This window comes from Amblyomma americanum, chromosome 11 (genome assembly GCF_052857255.1).
Source record: "Amblyomma americanum isolate KBUSLIRL-KWMA chromosome 11, ASM5285725v1, whole genome shotgun sequence".
NCBI lineage: Eukaryota > Metazoa > Arthropoda > Arachnida > Ixodida > Ixodidae > Amblyomma > Amblyomma americanum.
The window spans coordinates 127,514,861-127,531,495 of record NC_135507.1 but is presented as its reverse complement, the minus strand read 5'-3'; the positions used below and the strand labels follow the sequence as shown (position 1 = coordinate 127,531,495).

Genomic DNA, 16,635 nt, shown 5'->3' with positions numbered 1-16,635 from the left:
CTGGCGATCAATTAAACAACCCCTAACACATGCACGCCCTCAGACTTAAAAAACCCAATTCAGGAAATGGTGAATAATGTACTAAGTGCTGTATTTACACGATTGTAAGTCAATCTACTTTCTAAAATTCGAATGTCTGAAGTGGGAGGGGTGGGGGCTGGTCACCTTATAATGGAAGCCAAAGCATGTCACCATAAATAAAGACGTGACAAATTAGATATCAGGGATGCTACAACGTGGTCGCTATTTTGTTTGCTATATGGCTCTACCCAGTATCATTCGGCTATGCTGCACACTTGCGCAGAAACTATAAACTACTGCAAAGGTGAAACCCGCGGAACTGTTTGTACAACAGCACAGTAAAACGAGGCACTTTGCAGTAATGAGCGATCACTATGATACTGATGCTAGCCTTCCTCCACATCCAGTTAACTTGAGATTATTGTACTGCTCAATATGTTGAAAAACAAAGTATACTCTATTCTGCATAGCTCATGTGAACAGGTATCCCTGAAAAATGTCGCGCGTTTTGTCACAACCACCTGCACGAAACGGGAGTATGTGGTGTTGGTTTGAGACAAGCTGGCACCTGTTACAGCTATCTTGTTTAGCAGAAATAAGAATAAGCTGCAAGACACCATTACGGACTCAAAGAAAAAGCTAGTGGACACTGTATCCCTATGCGAAACAATCTGAACAAAGCATTTCTGCACTGAGGCAGACATTTCTGTGGCCGTCCTATGAATATTGATCTGGCAGTGTCGTAGAAGCCATAAGGCTGCACTGTACTGCACCTGTCCGAATAAAGGACATCACTAAATGATCACAGATAATGTATCTGGAAATTTTGCATTATACAAGGCCTCTAATTTCAGCACCAAGAAATAGCCTTCTAGAATGCAAAAATTGTGCAAGGTGTGTTCAAGTCTGGCAAACCTAAACTGAAATCTAATTTGTAAACTAACCTAAGTTTAAAAAGAGTGGTTCACATTTTATAAAATGGAGACTAATATACTGCCTAAAAGTGAAACAATAGCTGGTACCCTCATTTCACAGACTGCAAAAACAGTAGCTTAAAATTCATTTTCCTAATCAATAACCATACTGCTATATCAAGTTGAATTTCCATTTAAGTAACATGTGATGGTCAAGCTCTGAATTGAGGCGAAAATTTTTCAAAATGCCCTTGCTACCACAGTCTCACAGACGCACGCAGTACTTTTAACTAAACTATTCGAAAACAAAACGGTGCATACCTAGCACGGCATTCAGCCGCACAGGATCCAGCCCATCTTTCGCCGGTCCTTCTTTATGGGCATTTGTGCCCTTCCCATAAAGGGATTTTTGCCGAAGTTCTTCATCCGTAAATACATTCCGAAGAAGGCTCCTGGCAAACTTGGTTGGCAGCCCTTGGCAGTGTGCATGGAGCCTACTGATCACAGTTTTTTCTACCATGACACCACCCCCTATGTCCTCCTGCATAAAAAGAAAAGCACAATGGGCATAGATACACAATAGATCAAACAGTCTGTGCTAGCAATCACACATTCACACACTGTCACATATCCACACCATGTAACGGGATGAGGCGTGCATGTGCAGGATTTTACTACACAGGTGAAGGAGGCATAGTAAATGATCCTATTTGCCATGGCCGACAAGGCCTTGAAGAAATGCAGAACTTGAACTGTCATGGTCTGCATCGAGGGTGAAATGCTGTGGGCCACAAGCCTGACAAGCAAGCTGGCTTCCCACAGCTATGAGATCATTTTTGCAGCCAGATGAGACAAGGCAAGTGAGCCAGTGGCATCATTTACATCATGACATTCAAGCGATCGCAACAAAAGACCATTTTTACGAATGAGAACACGGTAAATTTAAGCATGAACACATGGTGCAGGTTAGAATCGAAGCCATTACACTTTTTTTCTGACTGTTACAATCAAAGGTGCATTAAATTCAAGCAAAACGGTACCCTGTAAGCGGGTTCAGGACTATATTTCGATTCTAGAATCTACTGGACTTCCGAAGCAAATTCAGAAAATGTATGCAATCAGTAAACAAAAGCAATCTCTCACAAGCATATGCTATCTGACTCATTTCGGGCTGTTTCTTCTCAGAACAATGGGTCACATTTTCCTCATACCACAGCCGTGATCAGCGGTTGCATACCTGGCCAATGCGTCCTTGATAAACCTTGCCCCATGAGTTCAGTGTGGTGACTGTCCAGCTCTCTGCAACTATGTCCTTTCTGCCTCTTTGCAGCTATAGCATATTACTGACTAGACATACACTATACCCTTTTTAAAGTTTCTTTTTGCAATAGCTAATGCCGAGGCACTACAGTCAAATCCTGCTTCTGCTTCAAGTACTGTATCCTTGATTCCCTATCTGCAAACCATACATGGCAATGCAATTTATTTCCTCTCCCCCAAAACAAATACTTCAGGTTCCACTCCAAATTTGTTTTCACACACCAAAATGTGCCTCCCTTTTGGTTTCACAAAATCAACTGCCAAAGTCACCATGCATCTCACACTCACAGTAGTGGCAGCATGACATGTAGGCTTCCAGAAGCTTATGTTAATGCTACATTAATGTTGCCCTCTTGCCATCGAACAACGCCACACCTATATCTTGCTATCCATTGCTCACTGCTCCGTCCTTAGTGTTCCTGCAAGCATCTACAGTAGTGCCAGTGCTCTTGCTTTCCTTCTAACTAGGACAAATACCTTTCAGAAAGCAAATGCTTACAGTGTCTGCCTTTGGCACGTCTGCCTGCCTTGGCGCTTCTTGGAGGGCCTGCAGTCTCCTCACCAGTTTACTGGCCTTCTTCACCATGGCAAAAGACTCTAGAGGCAGACATGAAAAGCTCAGGTTGAAGCAGGAATACTCACAATCACTGCACTGCATGCAAAGGTTGCATGGAAACAGGTCACATAAAAGAATCTTTGGGCGTAAACATGCTCGCTTGTTACTGCATGCACAATCTGCAGTCAAGGTGCACAATATGACATTGAGTAATGTAGTATACTATGCACGCTTGGAATCTGTACTTTTGTCCATCCTTTGAATCAGCCATAATGGCCACAATGGAGTCATTCATGAGCAATGTGAGAGGGAACAGAAGCACTGAAGTGCGAATATTCTTATTTCTCCTGTAAATTTGAGAATAATTATGGATATGAGAAACCAACAGGAAACCAAGAAATCGTATTTTTGATTGGAACAGAGCAAACGGACGAAGTAAAAAAAAGGAACAAGGAGCTTACAAATGATTACTTGCCTTTGTGCTCTTTGTTCATTTTCTGTCTTTCGTTCGTTTGCGCTGTTCCACCCTAAATGCATCTTTACTGACTAGCGCAATTGTCCAGCCTACGATAGAAAAATGTGTGCTTGTCACACATAACCATGAAATAACAAATAAATGAATGCTCAAATTCTTTTTCCTTTCATATTGCTCACGACTAGATACAATGCAGTGGCAGGAATGGCCAAGAATTCTGGAGCATGCAGGCCCTAAGTGAAAATACCATGGTTTAAAAATGACGTGTTGCTCCAACATTTTCGTGGAGCAAAATTGTAGGCAGCTCTGCATACTTATTTTTTGGTCTCTTAACGGCCCGAAGGCATTAAGTAAGGGGAACATGAGCACAGGTTGGGGTACAAAAAATGTACTTGTGTAACGAATTAAAAATGAGTGAAATATCGTAACTTTAACATCAGCAAATTTTTCTGTGCAAAAATTGCAAAGGAAGCTGAGAAATTCTAATTTAGGTTGTCTTCTTAAATATCGCTGTAGCGTGGTTTCTTTGAGAGAGACTTAAAAGAAGCCCTCAAGATTGAAAAACTGGCATGCGACAACGCTTCTATATCACGACGCTAGCACTCCAAAATGCATTCCTATTCAAGGAACTCGGTAAGCAAAAGACAAGGAATCAAGAAGCCACCACGAGCACAGCGATCATTCCAGGATGAGCACGGCCACTTCGCTTCGCTGAAGTTATGATACCACAATGCAAGCCTGACCTACTGCCATTTCAAGGCATAGCAGAGGCCAGTGCTGAGGCACTACTACATAAGTGTATACAAGGCTATGACAGGTTTCGTAATTGCAGTCAGGCATGGCACCTCTTCAGAGAAAGTGTTTTATAGCGCAAATGCAGTCCTCGTCTCAAGGAGTAGTCACAAGGAGTAGCTTTGCTATGTGCTTTCCACACTCTTTGCTGCTTCCTTGTTAAGTGTTTTGTAATGAAGAGACTCTGCTCAGACCTCCTCAAACTGTAACACATACTTCAAGCTTGCGTGGAAGAAGACATCCAGCAAAGACAGGTTCAAGATCACGCTTGCATAGTGTGGTCACAGTATGCCAACCCATGAATGTAATGCGCAGAATTTAGTTACAACTCCTTATCTTACAAACTAACTCTTCATGCTGACATTCCAAATTAGCATGGTTTACTGAACAATTCGGACGCTCCAATATTGACAGCACATTTACAGCTAGCAAGCACAAATCAGATATGAGGAATCAACCTATACGATCTGGAATGCATCCGAAGCCTTTCTTCCCGTCTTACACAGACATTATGTGACACGTGATGGTGCTGCACAAGAAGCCCTTTGGCTAGCAGGACCAAAATTTAGCATTTTTTGAGCCTCTTGGAACCAATTTTGTTTTTTGCATGTGCATTCACCAAGAAACGGGACAGGGTTGGATTCAGTCTATAATCTTTCTCATCACATATTAGGAGAATGAACCAGAATCATGCTTCTGTACGTTAAACAGTAGCAGCTGTGCATATTGGGTGGTAGCCTCAGATTCTTCACATCAGCCGCAGCTCTTGGTGGCTGAAATAGTAGTCTGCCATTGCCTTGGCGCAACCTCATCAAATACCACTAATTTGTTGCAGCATGTAGAAGGTTTAAGACAATGGCACAGGTTGGTATAGCCTTGGCATATGAAGAGTGCATAGCTGACTGCCTATATGGTTAATGGGGTTTAACGTCCCGAAGCGACTCAGGCTGAGAGACGTCGTAGTAAGGGCTCCGGAAATTTCGACCACCTGTGGTTATTTGCCGTGCACTGACATCGCACAGTACACGGGCCTCTAGAATCTCGCCTCCATCGAAATTCGACCGCCGCGGCCGGGATCGAACCTGCATCTTTCGGGCCAGCAGCCAAGCGCCATAACCACTGAGCCACGGCGGTGGTTCGCGCACATGTTACCCTGTTGCTATTGCATGACTCATAATTAGCATAAGACGAACACACTTGACAACACATGTAACTCACCAGCGTTGTTCTCTGCCATCTGTAGCCTGTCCTCGAGATTCTTTATATAGTCCTCCATCTCCGCTAATTTCTTTGCTGCATCACACTGGCACACGCTGTGATCCTGCAGCCATGAATATTGAAAGAGTTCAAGCAGACACAGATTTCCTACAAGAAGTCAATGCATTTTTCATACAGCAGCTTGGAAATTCTCCACTAGAAAGGGTACAGAAAAAGAGCAGCATCTTTTCTGGCAGCAAGAACTACCTGCAGCTGGTAAACTGCATACAACGTCAGGAGCAAAACAGCAAAATAGGACGGGAGTGAGGCAGGCGACAACACAGGGCGGTACTGACAAATGAGCATGTATTGAAAAACAGAAGAGCTTATATAGATCAGTTGCGCGTCTACTCTGGCAAGCAATCGTAAAATGAAGATGAAGCATGAGAAAACTGTTCAATGGCAACCATGACGAAAACAGTCGGTAGGGCGAAGGGAAGGAAACCGAGCAAGGATGACAACTAACCTGCGCAAAACCAAGCAAAAACAACCTAGTGAAACGCTGACAGAAACGCTAATTCTTTCTGAAAAATAGACATAGAAGGCATGCTGACACACATATCTGACTCCGATCACAGGATGGCAACAGCCTCGACAATTTCCCTTTCCAACAGCCCCTTTCTTCTTCCTATGATATCTGTGCAATTCATCTTAGGATGGCAGCCTTTACAACTGCGACAGTGAACAGGCAGGGCAAGTCCTCCAGGCCTACTCAAGGAACGCGCATGCTCTTGCAAACGAATGTTTGAACATCTGCCAGTTTGGCCGATACAAAATCGGCCACAGCTGAGGGTAATCTTATAAACCACCCCAGTTGCGCATGAGACATACTTCTTCGAATGCCTCATCCTGCAAACTACAGGCGTTGAAGTCTGCTTCCCCATGAAATTGATGAGTTTTGAAAACTTGCAGGGCGCAGGCATTACCACGTCAACGGCATACGTGCCTGAGGTCTTAAGATTGTGGGAAATATGAAGATATGGTAAGACCACATACTTATTACGGCTAGCTGGCTCATGGGAAAAGGTGTCTTTTTTCGCCGTCTGGCAAAGCTTAAGATCTGTGGCCTAATCGCTGCTCAAAAAGCTTCGCCAGACAACGAAAAAAAAAGACACCTTTTCTCATGAGCCAGCTAGCCAAAATAAGTATGTAGTCTTACCGTATCTTCACAATATTTCCCACAATATTAAGATCTCAGGCAGATATGGCGTTGACATGGTCAAGTCCACCCTGCAAGCTTTCAAAACTCTTCAATTTGGTGGGGAAGCAGATTTCGACGCCTGTAGTTTGTGGCATGAGACATTCGAAGAAGTATGTCTCATGCGCAACTGGGGTGGTTTATAAGATTCCCCTCATCTGTGGCCAATTTTATATCAGCCAAACTGGCAGATGTTTAAACACTCTTTTGCAAGAACATGTGCATTCCTTGAGTAGGAAGACCGTTCCGGAAGACTTGCCCTGCCCGTTCACTGCCGCAGTTGTAAATGCTGCTATCCTAAGCTAAATTGCGCAGAGATCATAGGAAGAAAGAGGCAGTTGGAAAGAGAAATTGTCGGGGCTGTTGCCATCCGTAGTCAGATATGTGTGTGAGCACGCCTTTTGTGTCTATTTTTCAGAAAGAATTAGTGTTTCTGTCAGCGTTTCACTAGGTTGTTTTTGTTTGGTTTTGCGCAGGTTAGTTGTGTCATACCTGCTCGGTTTCCTTCCCTTTGCCGTACCGATTGTTTTCGTCATGGTTGCCACTGAACTGTTTTCTCATGCTTCATCTTCATTTTAAGATTGCTTGCCAGATTACACGCACGACATCCATATAAGCTCTGCTGTTTTTTCAATAAATGTTCAGTTGTCAAATGTCATGACTGCTGATTTTTCCTTAAACTTCAGACCTACTGTATCCCTCTACCACAAATGTCCATCAACCTCTGCAAATCTTTGTTGTCAGCAATAAGTACTATATCATCCGAGTACATCAGTTGTGGTAATGACTGTTCAAATTCATTCTCCTTGCTTGAAAAAAGAAAGGTTAACGTCAAGTCCCCTCCTCCCTAGTTTGGTCTCAATCCTTATGGGTGCATCGTAAACAACAAAGGTGACAGACGACATTCTTGCCTGTGCCCCCATCTCTTTACGCTCAGAGACATTTTCTTCCATTTTATATGCACTTTGTTCCGTTTATAGATACGTTTCAAAAGATAGTTACTGCATTTTTCACATCTAATGTGCCAAGTATGTCCTAAAAATCCTCTTGAATAATGGGTTCGTAAGCTCCCTTGATACACAAAAATGCTAGCCATAGGGGCCTGTGTTCCTTTTCAGTGATCTTGAGGCACTGCGTCAATAGATTTTGCCTTCTAATCTTTGTTTTCAGAACCCATTTTATGGCTCCCCTAGCATGCCCTCGTTCTCCACCCAAGCCTGCAGTCTGTCCTTTACAACCTGCATGGCCACCCTGTAAACCGCTGACTTCACTGTTATGAGATGGTAGTTAGGTGTGAGCTTTGCCCCGCTTTCCCTTATATATCATGCCCATCCCACTTAGTGTACATCCATCAGGACCTTTTCCATCAATTATCATTTCGCTCACTACCTCTCAATGCTTGCTTAGATTTTGGGACGAATTGCTTTATAAACAATTTGAATACTATCCGGTCTTGTTGACGTGCTACTGGAAACCTTGGTGGGCCCAGGGCCTAGTGGGCCTAAGGTACACTTAGCAGTGTTCGTGTGAACAAAAACGAGCCTATGACCTAAATAAATAAGATCATAAACAAAGCATAGAGCGTAGAAAACACGCACAGTCATCTCTGACACACCGGGCGCACTAAGGAATTTGCCAAGCAGCGGGTTTGATCTCGCTGCAGTTAGGGCACGCACGCAACAGCACACATTTGTATCGTACCAGAATTATTCTTATCTGCATCAAAAACCACCGCAACAGATCCAGAACGTGACAGGACACACGAGAAGAACGCGCGTGTTCGTCTTGGTAACCAATTCCGCGTTTTGTACCCTCACTATGCTTTCTTCACAAACCACTGGTCACAGCTCGTGTCACACCGCGGGTTGACAAATGTAATAAACACACGACACCATGCATCAGAAAAATGTAGCGATGACAAGCGCTCACCTCTGCTGCAGCCTCCGGCTCCTTTGTTGCCACGGCAGCCTTTGCAAGGTTCGCCCTTTTCTTTTCCATGCTTCGTTCGGAGCCTGCGCCGTTTTAACAGCATAAAGCACATACAGCCAGTTACATTGTGCCTTGACGACTCCCGGGACCACGCTCCGCACTCACCGAAATCTAGGAGCTCCGCTTCTGCAGGCGCTTCGCCGTCTTTCCAGCGAACCGAGACCACCTGGCCCCGCACTTTCTTTATCGTATTTTCTTCGGTGAGAAGGCGCACGCTCAGCTCGGCGTCCACGAGGGTGCGCACGCTGTAAACGTCCCACGCGCGCTCCGTAATCCATCTTACTAACACGTGTGTCATTCTGCTTCTCTTTTTTTTAATGCAACTGACGGGCTGCTGCCAACGAGAAGAATAAGCAAAATGGCGTGCGTGGAGGAAGAAAAGGCACGCAGGAGAAGTCACGTGACCGCGGGTGTTGTGGGACACCTTTCGGTCACAAATATAACAACGCCTTGTCAAAGGAGTAGACACACCTAACTTTTGGGTGCTTGTTTTTTTTTGTTTGTAATAACGCGTAAGGCATTAATATACATAAATTACCACCTGGCATTCTCCTACAATCACTAAATAATTTATAATCGCAGTTGTTTGTTTCACGCGCTGTTTCGGTTTCGGTTTCAACAGCAAAATGAGGACTGTGATGTCAACGTGTGTTTACAGGTCACGTGAAACATGAAAAAACTGCATTATAATGGCTGCTTCCACATTCGTTTTCATTCCAGCTCTTGAGGAAGGCTGGCTTCAGCACTGCAGTGAATTATAACGATGAAGCAGCGATTATATGGATGTTTTTCATGCCTCACGTGACACAAAGTACTCTTTGACGTTACAACAATCGTCCGGCTGTTAAAACCGACACCGAAACAACATGGCAGAAAAAATTCGGTTATAAATTATTAAGCGGTCGTAGGGGAATATCATATGGTGATTAATGCGTAGTAGTGTCTTCCGCATCATTGTAGAGAAGAAAAAAATGCCAGCAGAAATAGGCGTCTATACTGCTTTACAAACTTTTGTTTAAAGAAATTTTTGATGACTAAATATATTTACATTAGCTCTTAGCTATAAATATTTTGCGCACAAGGAAAAAATAATCCTCAACACAAAGCTCCCACCTTGGCACGGCTGTACCACATCATGGAGAAAGTATCCTCCATGCAAAACACTCTAATGTCTTCGGGTGATGGCAATCATGCAGTTTTCTGCACAGCCAGCGTTTTTCTGCACGGCTTATGCACGTTCAGCAGGAGGGAGCCCAACAAGAGTGCGTGGCACCGCACTACAGCACACTGGACGGTGCAGTCCCGTCATGCTGCGCGCGTTAGCAGACGCTGCGAGCAGACTACGCTCACGAAAATTTGAAAATTAGTTTTTGAGGAAAGGCAATGGCCCAATAGTTAGAGCGCTCGGCTACTGAGCCGAGCGCCTAACCACTGAGCCACCGCGGCGCGTTCAACGCTCAAGACGAAGCGGAATTCCGCTCTGCAATGAGAGAGAAGATAGATGAACGAATCACCTAAGGCGTGCACATCTAAACCATCGATCGTTCTTACATGCGTCTAGTTTAAGTGTGAGGAAATATTGAAAGCGCGATTTTTAACGCGAGAGCGTTAGTGCCATGTCGAAAAAATAGCCCAGCGCCAACGTCGGTGTTGGCCGTGGTGCTGGCGACCATGTGAAGCGTCGCAGCCGGAGCGGCCGCTCCGGCAACCTAGGTGGGCCATCCAGGCCACTTGACCTTGTGGCGTCATCATAATCTGGCCATCAGAATTTTAGTAAGGGCTTAGTCTCTTGGGAAGCCAAACGGATTCTGGAAAGCATGCCAAAACATAGGTTTGCTGCACTAATCTGGTTACTAGCACAAGAAGAAATAGCTGGTAACGAGGCCGCTCACCTGCTAGCCCGAGTAACCTACATCCGGGCAGCAGCGGAGCAACCGGTCTGCAATAATCTTGAGGATGGCCCAATCACATACAAGGAACTTACGGATAATTAGAAATTAGGAAAAAGAGTATACCCTCCTCCGGACGTATCCCTTAGTAACACAGAGGCTTGCATCTGGAGGAGGATCCAAGCAGGGGTATAATATCGCCAGCCGAAATTGCTAAAAAGCCAGGCGATGAAAAATTCATTGACTGTGGGGAAAGGTTTACGCTAAAGCACATTACTTGGAAATATCACCAGGGGCTAAGGAAGAAATAAATAGAGTCGCTACTGCGGAGCGACGACCCCAACACGCAGCACAAAGCAAACCGCATGGCGGCGGAGGCCATGAAGCATGATAGCTACAGCGTTCTCAACCGAGGGCCTGTCCTCCTGATCGGGCTTGGGCTGCAGTGGCCGAGCCTGAGAGTGAGTAGGAAGACCACCATTTGCCGGAAGTTTTTCTGGACTGGACCAGATTGCGAGTAAACTCACCGCTGTGGCAGGTGGAAGTGAAACAAATAATTACTTCCCGAACCACGTGGTTCGGGAAGGAAACCACGGGAAGAGCAACCACGGCCAAACTAGAGAGAGGCGCGCGCTCGCGTCGTCGCCGCTACACATTAGGAAATATGTAGCGAAAAAATCTCTGTACCAACTTTGCCTATAGCCTGGAAGTTACAGCCAATTTAAGAACTCCTACACTGATATTTTGAAACCAAAAATAAGTTGTTTTTGTATCTAATTTGATGATTAACTTTTGATATGATAAATATGTGTTCTATAGTTGAATTTTTTATTGTTTACGATGTTGACTGCTATCCTTACGCTTGGCTAAGTACAAAAATTACCCACGAATGACCACAAAAGAAATGTTCCAATGTTTCGTCGAAGTTGATTCTGTGGTGGGAGTCTTCGGAATGATCGGAATCTTCGGAAAGCAAAGGCCCACGCGTGCTGTGTGCTAGCAATAAAATGTGCACTTTTTTTTTGGAGCTAAAATTCGCCTCCGAGTTCCAAGAATTCTCGGAGGGCCCGGTCCCTCGGATGGCACACTGTGGGGAGCTTTTCGCGCGTCCTGTGTGGTGTGTGAGGTGACTATGCGGGAAGGAAAGGAGAATGGCCGTTGTCAATGTTTCCACGTGCGTGCGCGCCGCCGACAGGTCGCACCTGCGAGTCACCTGACGACTTGAGAGGGTAAGATCTTTTGTGCGTCATGCAGGAATCTTCTCCGTGAACATAGTTTTGGTGTTTTTCCAGTCCTTCCTCCACGCAAGCGTCCGCATCAGGTTGTCGAATATCTGTCTGTTCGTGGCTCATCTCCCTTCGTGAGCAGTAGTTTGTTTCTGCTCCTTGGAGCAGCACAGTAATGGCCCCAAAAAGAAAATATGGCCAGTATCTCTGGGATAAAGAAAAAGAAGTGCCGGTTCGCACAAAGCATCGTCTGAAGGCAGCAGCAGCAACTGCCTCTACTTCCGACTGCCAGCCTGGACGACCGCACTCTTCCGAGCGACTGTTGGACACAAGCCCCGACGCGTCAGGTTCCCACTGGAACGCTCCTGCAGAAAAGGCGACTTCACTTCCCGAAATGGAACAGGCTGACGACGCCTCGTGTGGTGCAGACGATTCAGATGCACAAACGGACTCTGAGCGCCATGAGTCGTACTTGAGCACGGACGACTCCGACAGCTCCAGCGAAAGTGAAGCAGATGAAAGTGCCGCTGGAGAAGGGCGCGAGAGAGGCGAATGCTCGGATGAAGACAGTCACCTGGTAAGATTACATCATTTTATTTGTTAAACGTACACACGGTTCACGCTGAGACCATTCAAACCATCTTCACGGCTGCAGTCTCGCGTTTTAATGATAGGCAGAAGTAATGGTGCTTTAATAGTTGAAGCTGGACGGCCGCACTATGCACTGATGGCTGTAACTGTTACCGCAAATTGAACGAAGCACCGAAAGGGTGGCACAGGATGAGCGCTTACTCTGTGTCGCCTTCTCGGTCTCTGTCGGACGTTCGGCGGTTAAGTGCGGGTTCGAATGCTACACTGCCCATAGAGTCTAAATTAGAGAAGTTAATCGAGAGCCATCATTATGACATGCTTCATAATTCGCAGTAGTAATTTGCAAACGTGATTACAGTGGGAATATCTGGAAACGGAGCAAATGAGTGACAGCATGACGTTTCTTTGTCACGCGTGCGCTGCCGCGCTCTCCTACGTAGGCGCATATATTTCTAATGCAAATCGTCGTTGTCCTATAATTTAGGTTAAAAATACTTACGCTTCCAGTGATTAAGTTCAGTTAGATACGCGGTCGTTAGCTTCTCCGCTTAATGCCACTACCTTTGAGTAAGAAAAAAAAATACCGAATTTTGATTCATATAACCCGTCGCAGTGTGGTTCACTTGATTTAAGGCGCTCGGTTCCTCAACCGAAGTACTCGGTATCGATCCCGGCCGCGGCGGCCGTTCCTCAATGACGGCGAAATAAAATGCGCCTGTGTGCTTTATGAGGCGGCATGGCTCGCGACGCGGCGAGCAGTCTTGCGCGATTTGAAAGATTCCGGGCAAGCGTCGACCGGCGTGACCGATTTTAGAACACAAGACTGCGCTTCTTTCCCTCGTTGGCTGTTCCGGGCTACACCGATCACCCCCGTGATCAACTCGCCACCCTCTTTTTATCTTGCGATCATATTTGTGTGCTTCGTTGCCTGGTATTTACACTAACGATAACGCCGTTTGTGCGAAAGCCGATGATGTAACCGTGTACGCGTCGTCGGAACGTCCATTCCCAGACGCATGCAGTCACCACTGACCGTTCACTGACGGCCAAAAGCCATAGCAAAAGTGTGACCTGCTGGGAAGGGAATGGCAGCAGCTCAAAGAACAGCAAAAAAGTGAGGGAAATTGTCTTGATGTCTCTGTCGCTACGGGAGATGGTGCCGCGCCGTTAGCGCCATGGCGCTGTTCCTGCTCTTGCTCGATGCACGCGTGGCGTTAACCTTCAAACCGCTCTACACTGTTCAATGGCGAGAGCCTTCGCCTGCCCCTTGAATACCCACAAGAAGCGACAAGTCTTTAAACACTGTCTCGATGCACGGATGATGAAAAACCGAGCGTCGACAACTCCTTCGCTGAAACCGCGCTGAATACGCACTTCGCTCCCATTACAAATCAGAAGTAACTAAACCGCAAAGCATTTTGCTATTGGCTAGCATCGCGAGCACTTAGAAATGATAGGCGAAACATCCTGCAAAGCCCGAACCTAGCTGAGCGATGCATTGAGTGGTTAAGCGGCCCTACTCGTGGCGGGAAGCCATCGCGTAAATCACCTCACTGCGAATTATTGCTACATGCGGTTAGCACTTAAAAGAACCCCAGGAGGTCCAAATTAATCCGAAGTTCTTCCCTACAGCGTCCCTGATAGCCCACGTGTCGCTTTGCTTTATTTAACTCCACATGATAAATAAAATATTCCTTCATATATGTATCAAAATCATTATGCGCAGCAATGGCTAGCATGTTTTTGAAGCACAGCAACTGGGATTTCAGTATTGGTTTCTTGTCTCTGTTACAGGACCAGCCACTCTATCCAGGGTCCAGAATAAGTGTGGCTGAAAGCCTTCTTCTTATCATGGGGCACAGCCTCCGGCATGACTCGTCAAAAGCAGCAACCGAGAGCCTGCTAAACTTGCTCGAGGCGCATCTACCGGAGGCCACACTTTTGCCTACATCCAAGTATAAATTTTTCAGGCATTTCGGTGGCAGTGGTGAAAACAGAAGCAAGCATTTCTATTGCAACATCTGTTTGAGCTACATCGGAGCATCAGAAGTGGCACAGGTGTTATGCAACAAATGCAGCATGCAGCACGACGTTGGTGAACTGTTAAAACCATCCTCATATTTTTTTGTAATCGACATGGAATCACAGATATGCGACGTGCTAAAAACCACTCCGCTGAGAAGAGCAAAAAATGAAATTTCATTAGATGTCACCGATATTACTGAGAGCATTGGCTACAGGAAACTTCCTCTTGGACCAGATGACGTAAGCCTGACATTTAATACAGATGGCGTGCCCCTTTTTGAGAGTAGTAGCTTCGGGATTTGGCCCCTGTTTGCCCAAATTAATGAGCTTCCATATAAAGACAGGATTAAAAATATTCTCCTGGCAGGTTTGTGGTTTGGTCCACGCAAGCCTGTTATGAACACATTCCTTCTGCCTTTTGTGAAACAAATTAATGAACTCTCCGCAACCGGAATAAGGTGGCAGAACTCAAAAGGAAATGAAAAAATATCCAAAGTTTTTCCTGGCCCGTGCACTACTGACAGCGTTGCCAGGTGTGAATTAATGGGGATGACTCAATTCAATGGAAAACATGGGTGCAGTTGGTGTGAAGAACCAGGGCAGGTGGTTGCTCGAGGCAATGGCCATTGTAGAGTTTATCCTGCCCCATTATCTACGCCGAAGCTGCGCACACATGAATCATTTGCTCAGCATGCCCGCAAAGCCAGAACGAAGCGAAAAAAAGTAAGCTGTGGAGTCAAAACTACAAGTGTCCTCACACTTCTTACATATTTCAGCTTTTGTTCTGGCTTTGTAGTTGACTACATGCATGCTGTATGCTCTGGTGTGGTAAAAGCTACAACACTCATTTGGCTAAAATCAGGAGTGCACCAAGGCTTTCGTCTCCGCAGCTGCCAAGAAGAGGTAGATAAACTTCTGTTGAGCTTGTCTCCCGTTTGGGAACTGTCAAAACTTCCATGATCGCTAAAAGACGTTAAGTTTTGGAAATCAGCTGATTGGCGCAACTGGTTGCTTTTTTATTCTCCGGTGGTGCTGTCTGGTTACATCCCGTCCAGAAATTTTCGGCACTGGCTGATGCTTGTTGACATGATGCATTATATGCTTGGTGAATGCGTCACACTTGAAAGCGTGAGGGAATTGAAGCGTCAAATGTTGCGTTTTCTTCAGGAATATCAGGAGCTCTGTGGAATCAGCAATATGACTTACAATTCTCATTTGCTTCTGCATATTGTCGACACTGTTAAGGAGTGGGGTCCATTATGGGGCTATTCAATGTTCCCATTCGAATCTATGAACGGACGGCTTGCAAGAATGGTAAGGGGCACAAGGTACCCTGAGCGGCAAATTACCGAAAAGTTTTCTTTAATGCAAGCTCTTCCATTTCTGTGGCATCAAGTCACGAAGCAAAATGCTCGTGCTGACCAGTTGTTCCGAATGCTGGTGAAAGGATACAACCTAAAAAGGCGTTTTGTAGCTACTGGTGGGGTTATTTTTTATGGCAAAGCAACACTAAAAACTGACGGTACGCACTATAGGAAGATGGGAACAGGTTCAGTGGTGCTGTGCACAGCTGACTTGGACAAGTCCCGACGAATTAACTCCTTTGTGTTCATTGATGGTGTCTTTGGCCGTGTCACTGATATGATTGCAGTTTGCCCTGAGGGACATCTGAAATGTGAATGTCAGAGAACAATTGTGCTTCAGATTGAAGTATTCAGAGCGTGCAGGAAGCTGCTGATCAGTGTATTCTGTAACAACAGTGCTGTTCAATTCGTGGAGGCTGAAAGCACTGGTGAATACCGCACGTCACCATTTACATCCCTGAAAAAATGTGTTGCCATAATTTGTGAGGACAATACATATTTGTGCATGTTGAACGATAAGCTATGTCTAGAAGCTACCTAAACGGCATGGCCTTGAAATAGTCGTGAAAATAATGGTAATTGGTAAGGAGGTTGGCTACATAAATATTAATTGTCGGCATCGCCTGAGCTGCATCTGCAGCAGCTCGGGCGATGCCGACAATATTTATGCCAGCTAACCTCCTTGCCTGTTTTGCACTAGCTGTGGCCCCACTCTCCCTGCATGAGTCTGAATCTCATCTACCCACCTGACCCACTGCTACCTCCTGCCATGCTTCTCTTTGATTGAAATGTACTGTGTGATGCATAATCAATGTGTTAATTACAAAATCATATTTAGGCTTTTACTTCGGCATGTGATGACATGTTCTTACTTTTGTCAGAGTCGGGTTTTACAGTGTCTCATGATAGCCTTTTAATGCAGCTGTGTGTTTGAGTGCACCCGCAGGAAAATGAAGAAAACAGCTCGCCATGAGTAAACACTAAATGCAGAGCTCCACAACGTACAAACAGGGCTCCA

At 45.5% G+C, this 16,635-nt stretch overlaps 2 protein-coding genes across 4 annotated transcripts in view; one reads left to right on the top strand and one right to left on the bottom strand.

Annotated features, from left to right (window-relative positions):
• Positions 1–9,047, bottom strand: part of LOC144110277 (uncharacterized) — a 9,327-nt gene extending 280 nt beyond the window's left edge. Inside the window, exons 1-5 of one of the 3 annotated variants that reach the window (XM_077643118.1) lie at positions 8,628–9,038; positions 8,463–8,545; positions 5,297–5,399; positions 2,755–2,852; positions 1,257–1,476 (exon numbers count right to left, since the gene is read on the bottom strand). In XM_077643118.1, coding sequence (XP_077499244.1) covers positions 1,257–1,476; positions 2,755–2,852; positions 5,297–5,399; positions 8,463–8,545; positions 8,628–8,820 — 697 coding nt within the window. In that variant the 5' untranslated portion in view covers positions 8,821–9,038. Of the gene's footprint in view, positions 1–1,256; positions 1,477–2,754; positions 2,853–5,296; positions 5,400–8,462; positions 8,546–8,627 lie in introns of all 3 variants that reach the window. The other 2 variants (XM_077643120.1, XM_077643119.1) reach the window with 2 other exon arrangements.
• Positions 9,048–12,107: 3,060 nt separating this feature from the next.
• On the top strand, positions 12,108–16,151 carry LOC144110009 (uncharacterized). The gene has a single exon (XM_077642812.1). The coding sequence runs from the start codon at positions 13,957–13,959 to the stop codon at positions 15,211–15,213; it is 1,257 nt and encodes a 418-aa protein (XP_077498938.1). The 5' UTR covers positions 12,108–13,956; the 3' UTR covers positions 15,214–16,151.
• The last annotated feature ends 484 nt before the right edge of the window (positions 16,152–16,635 follow it).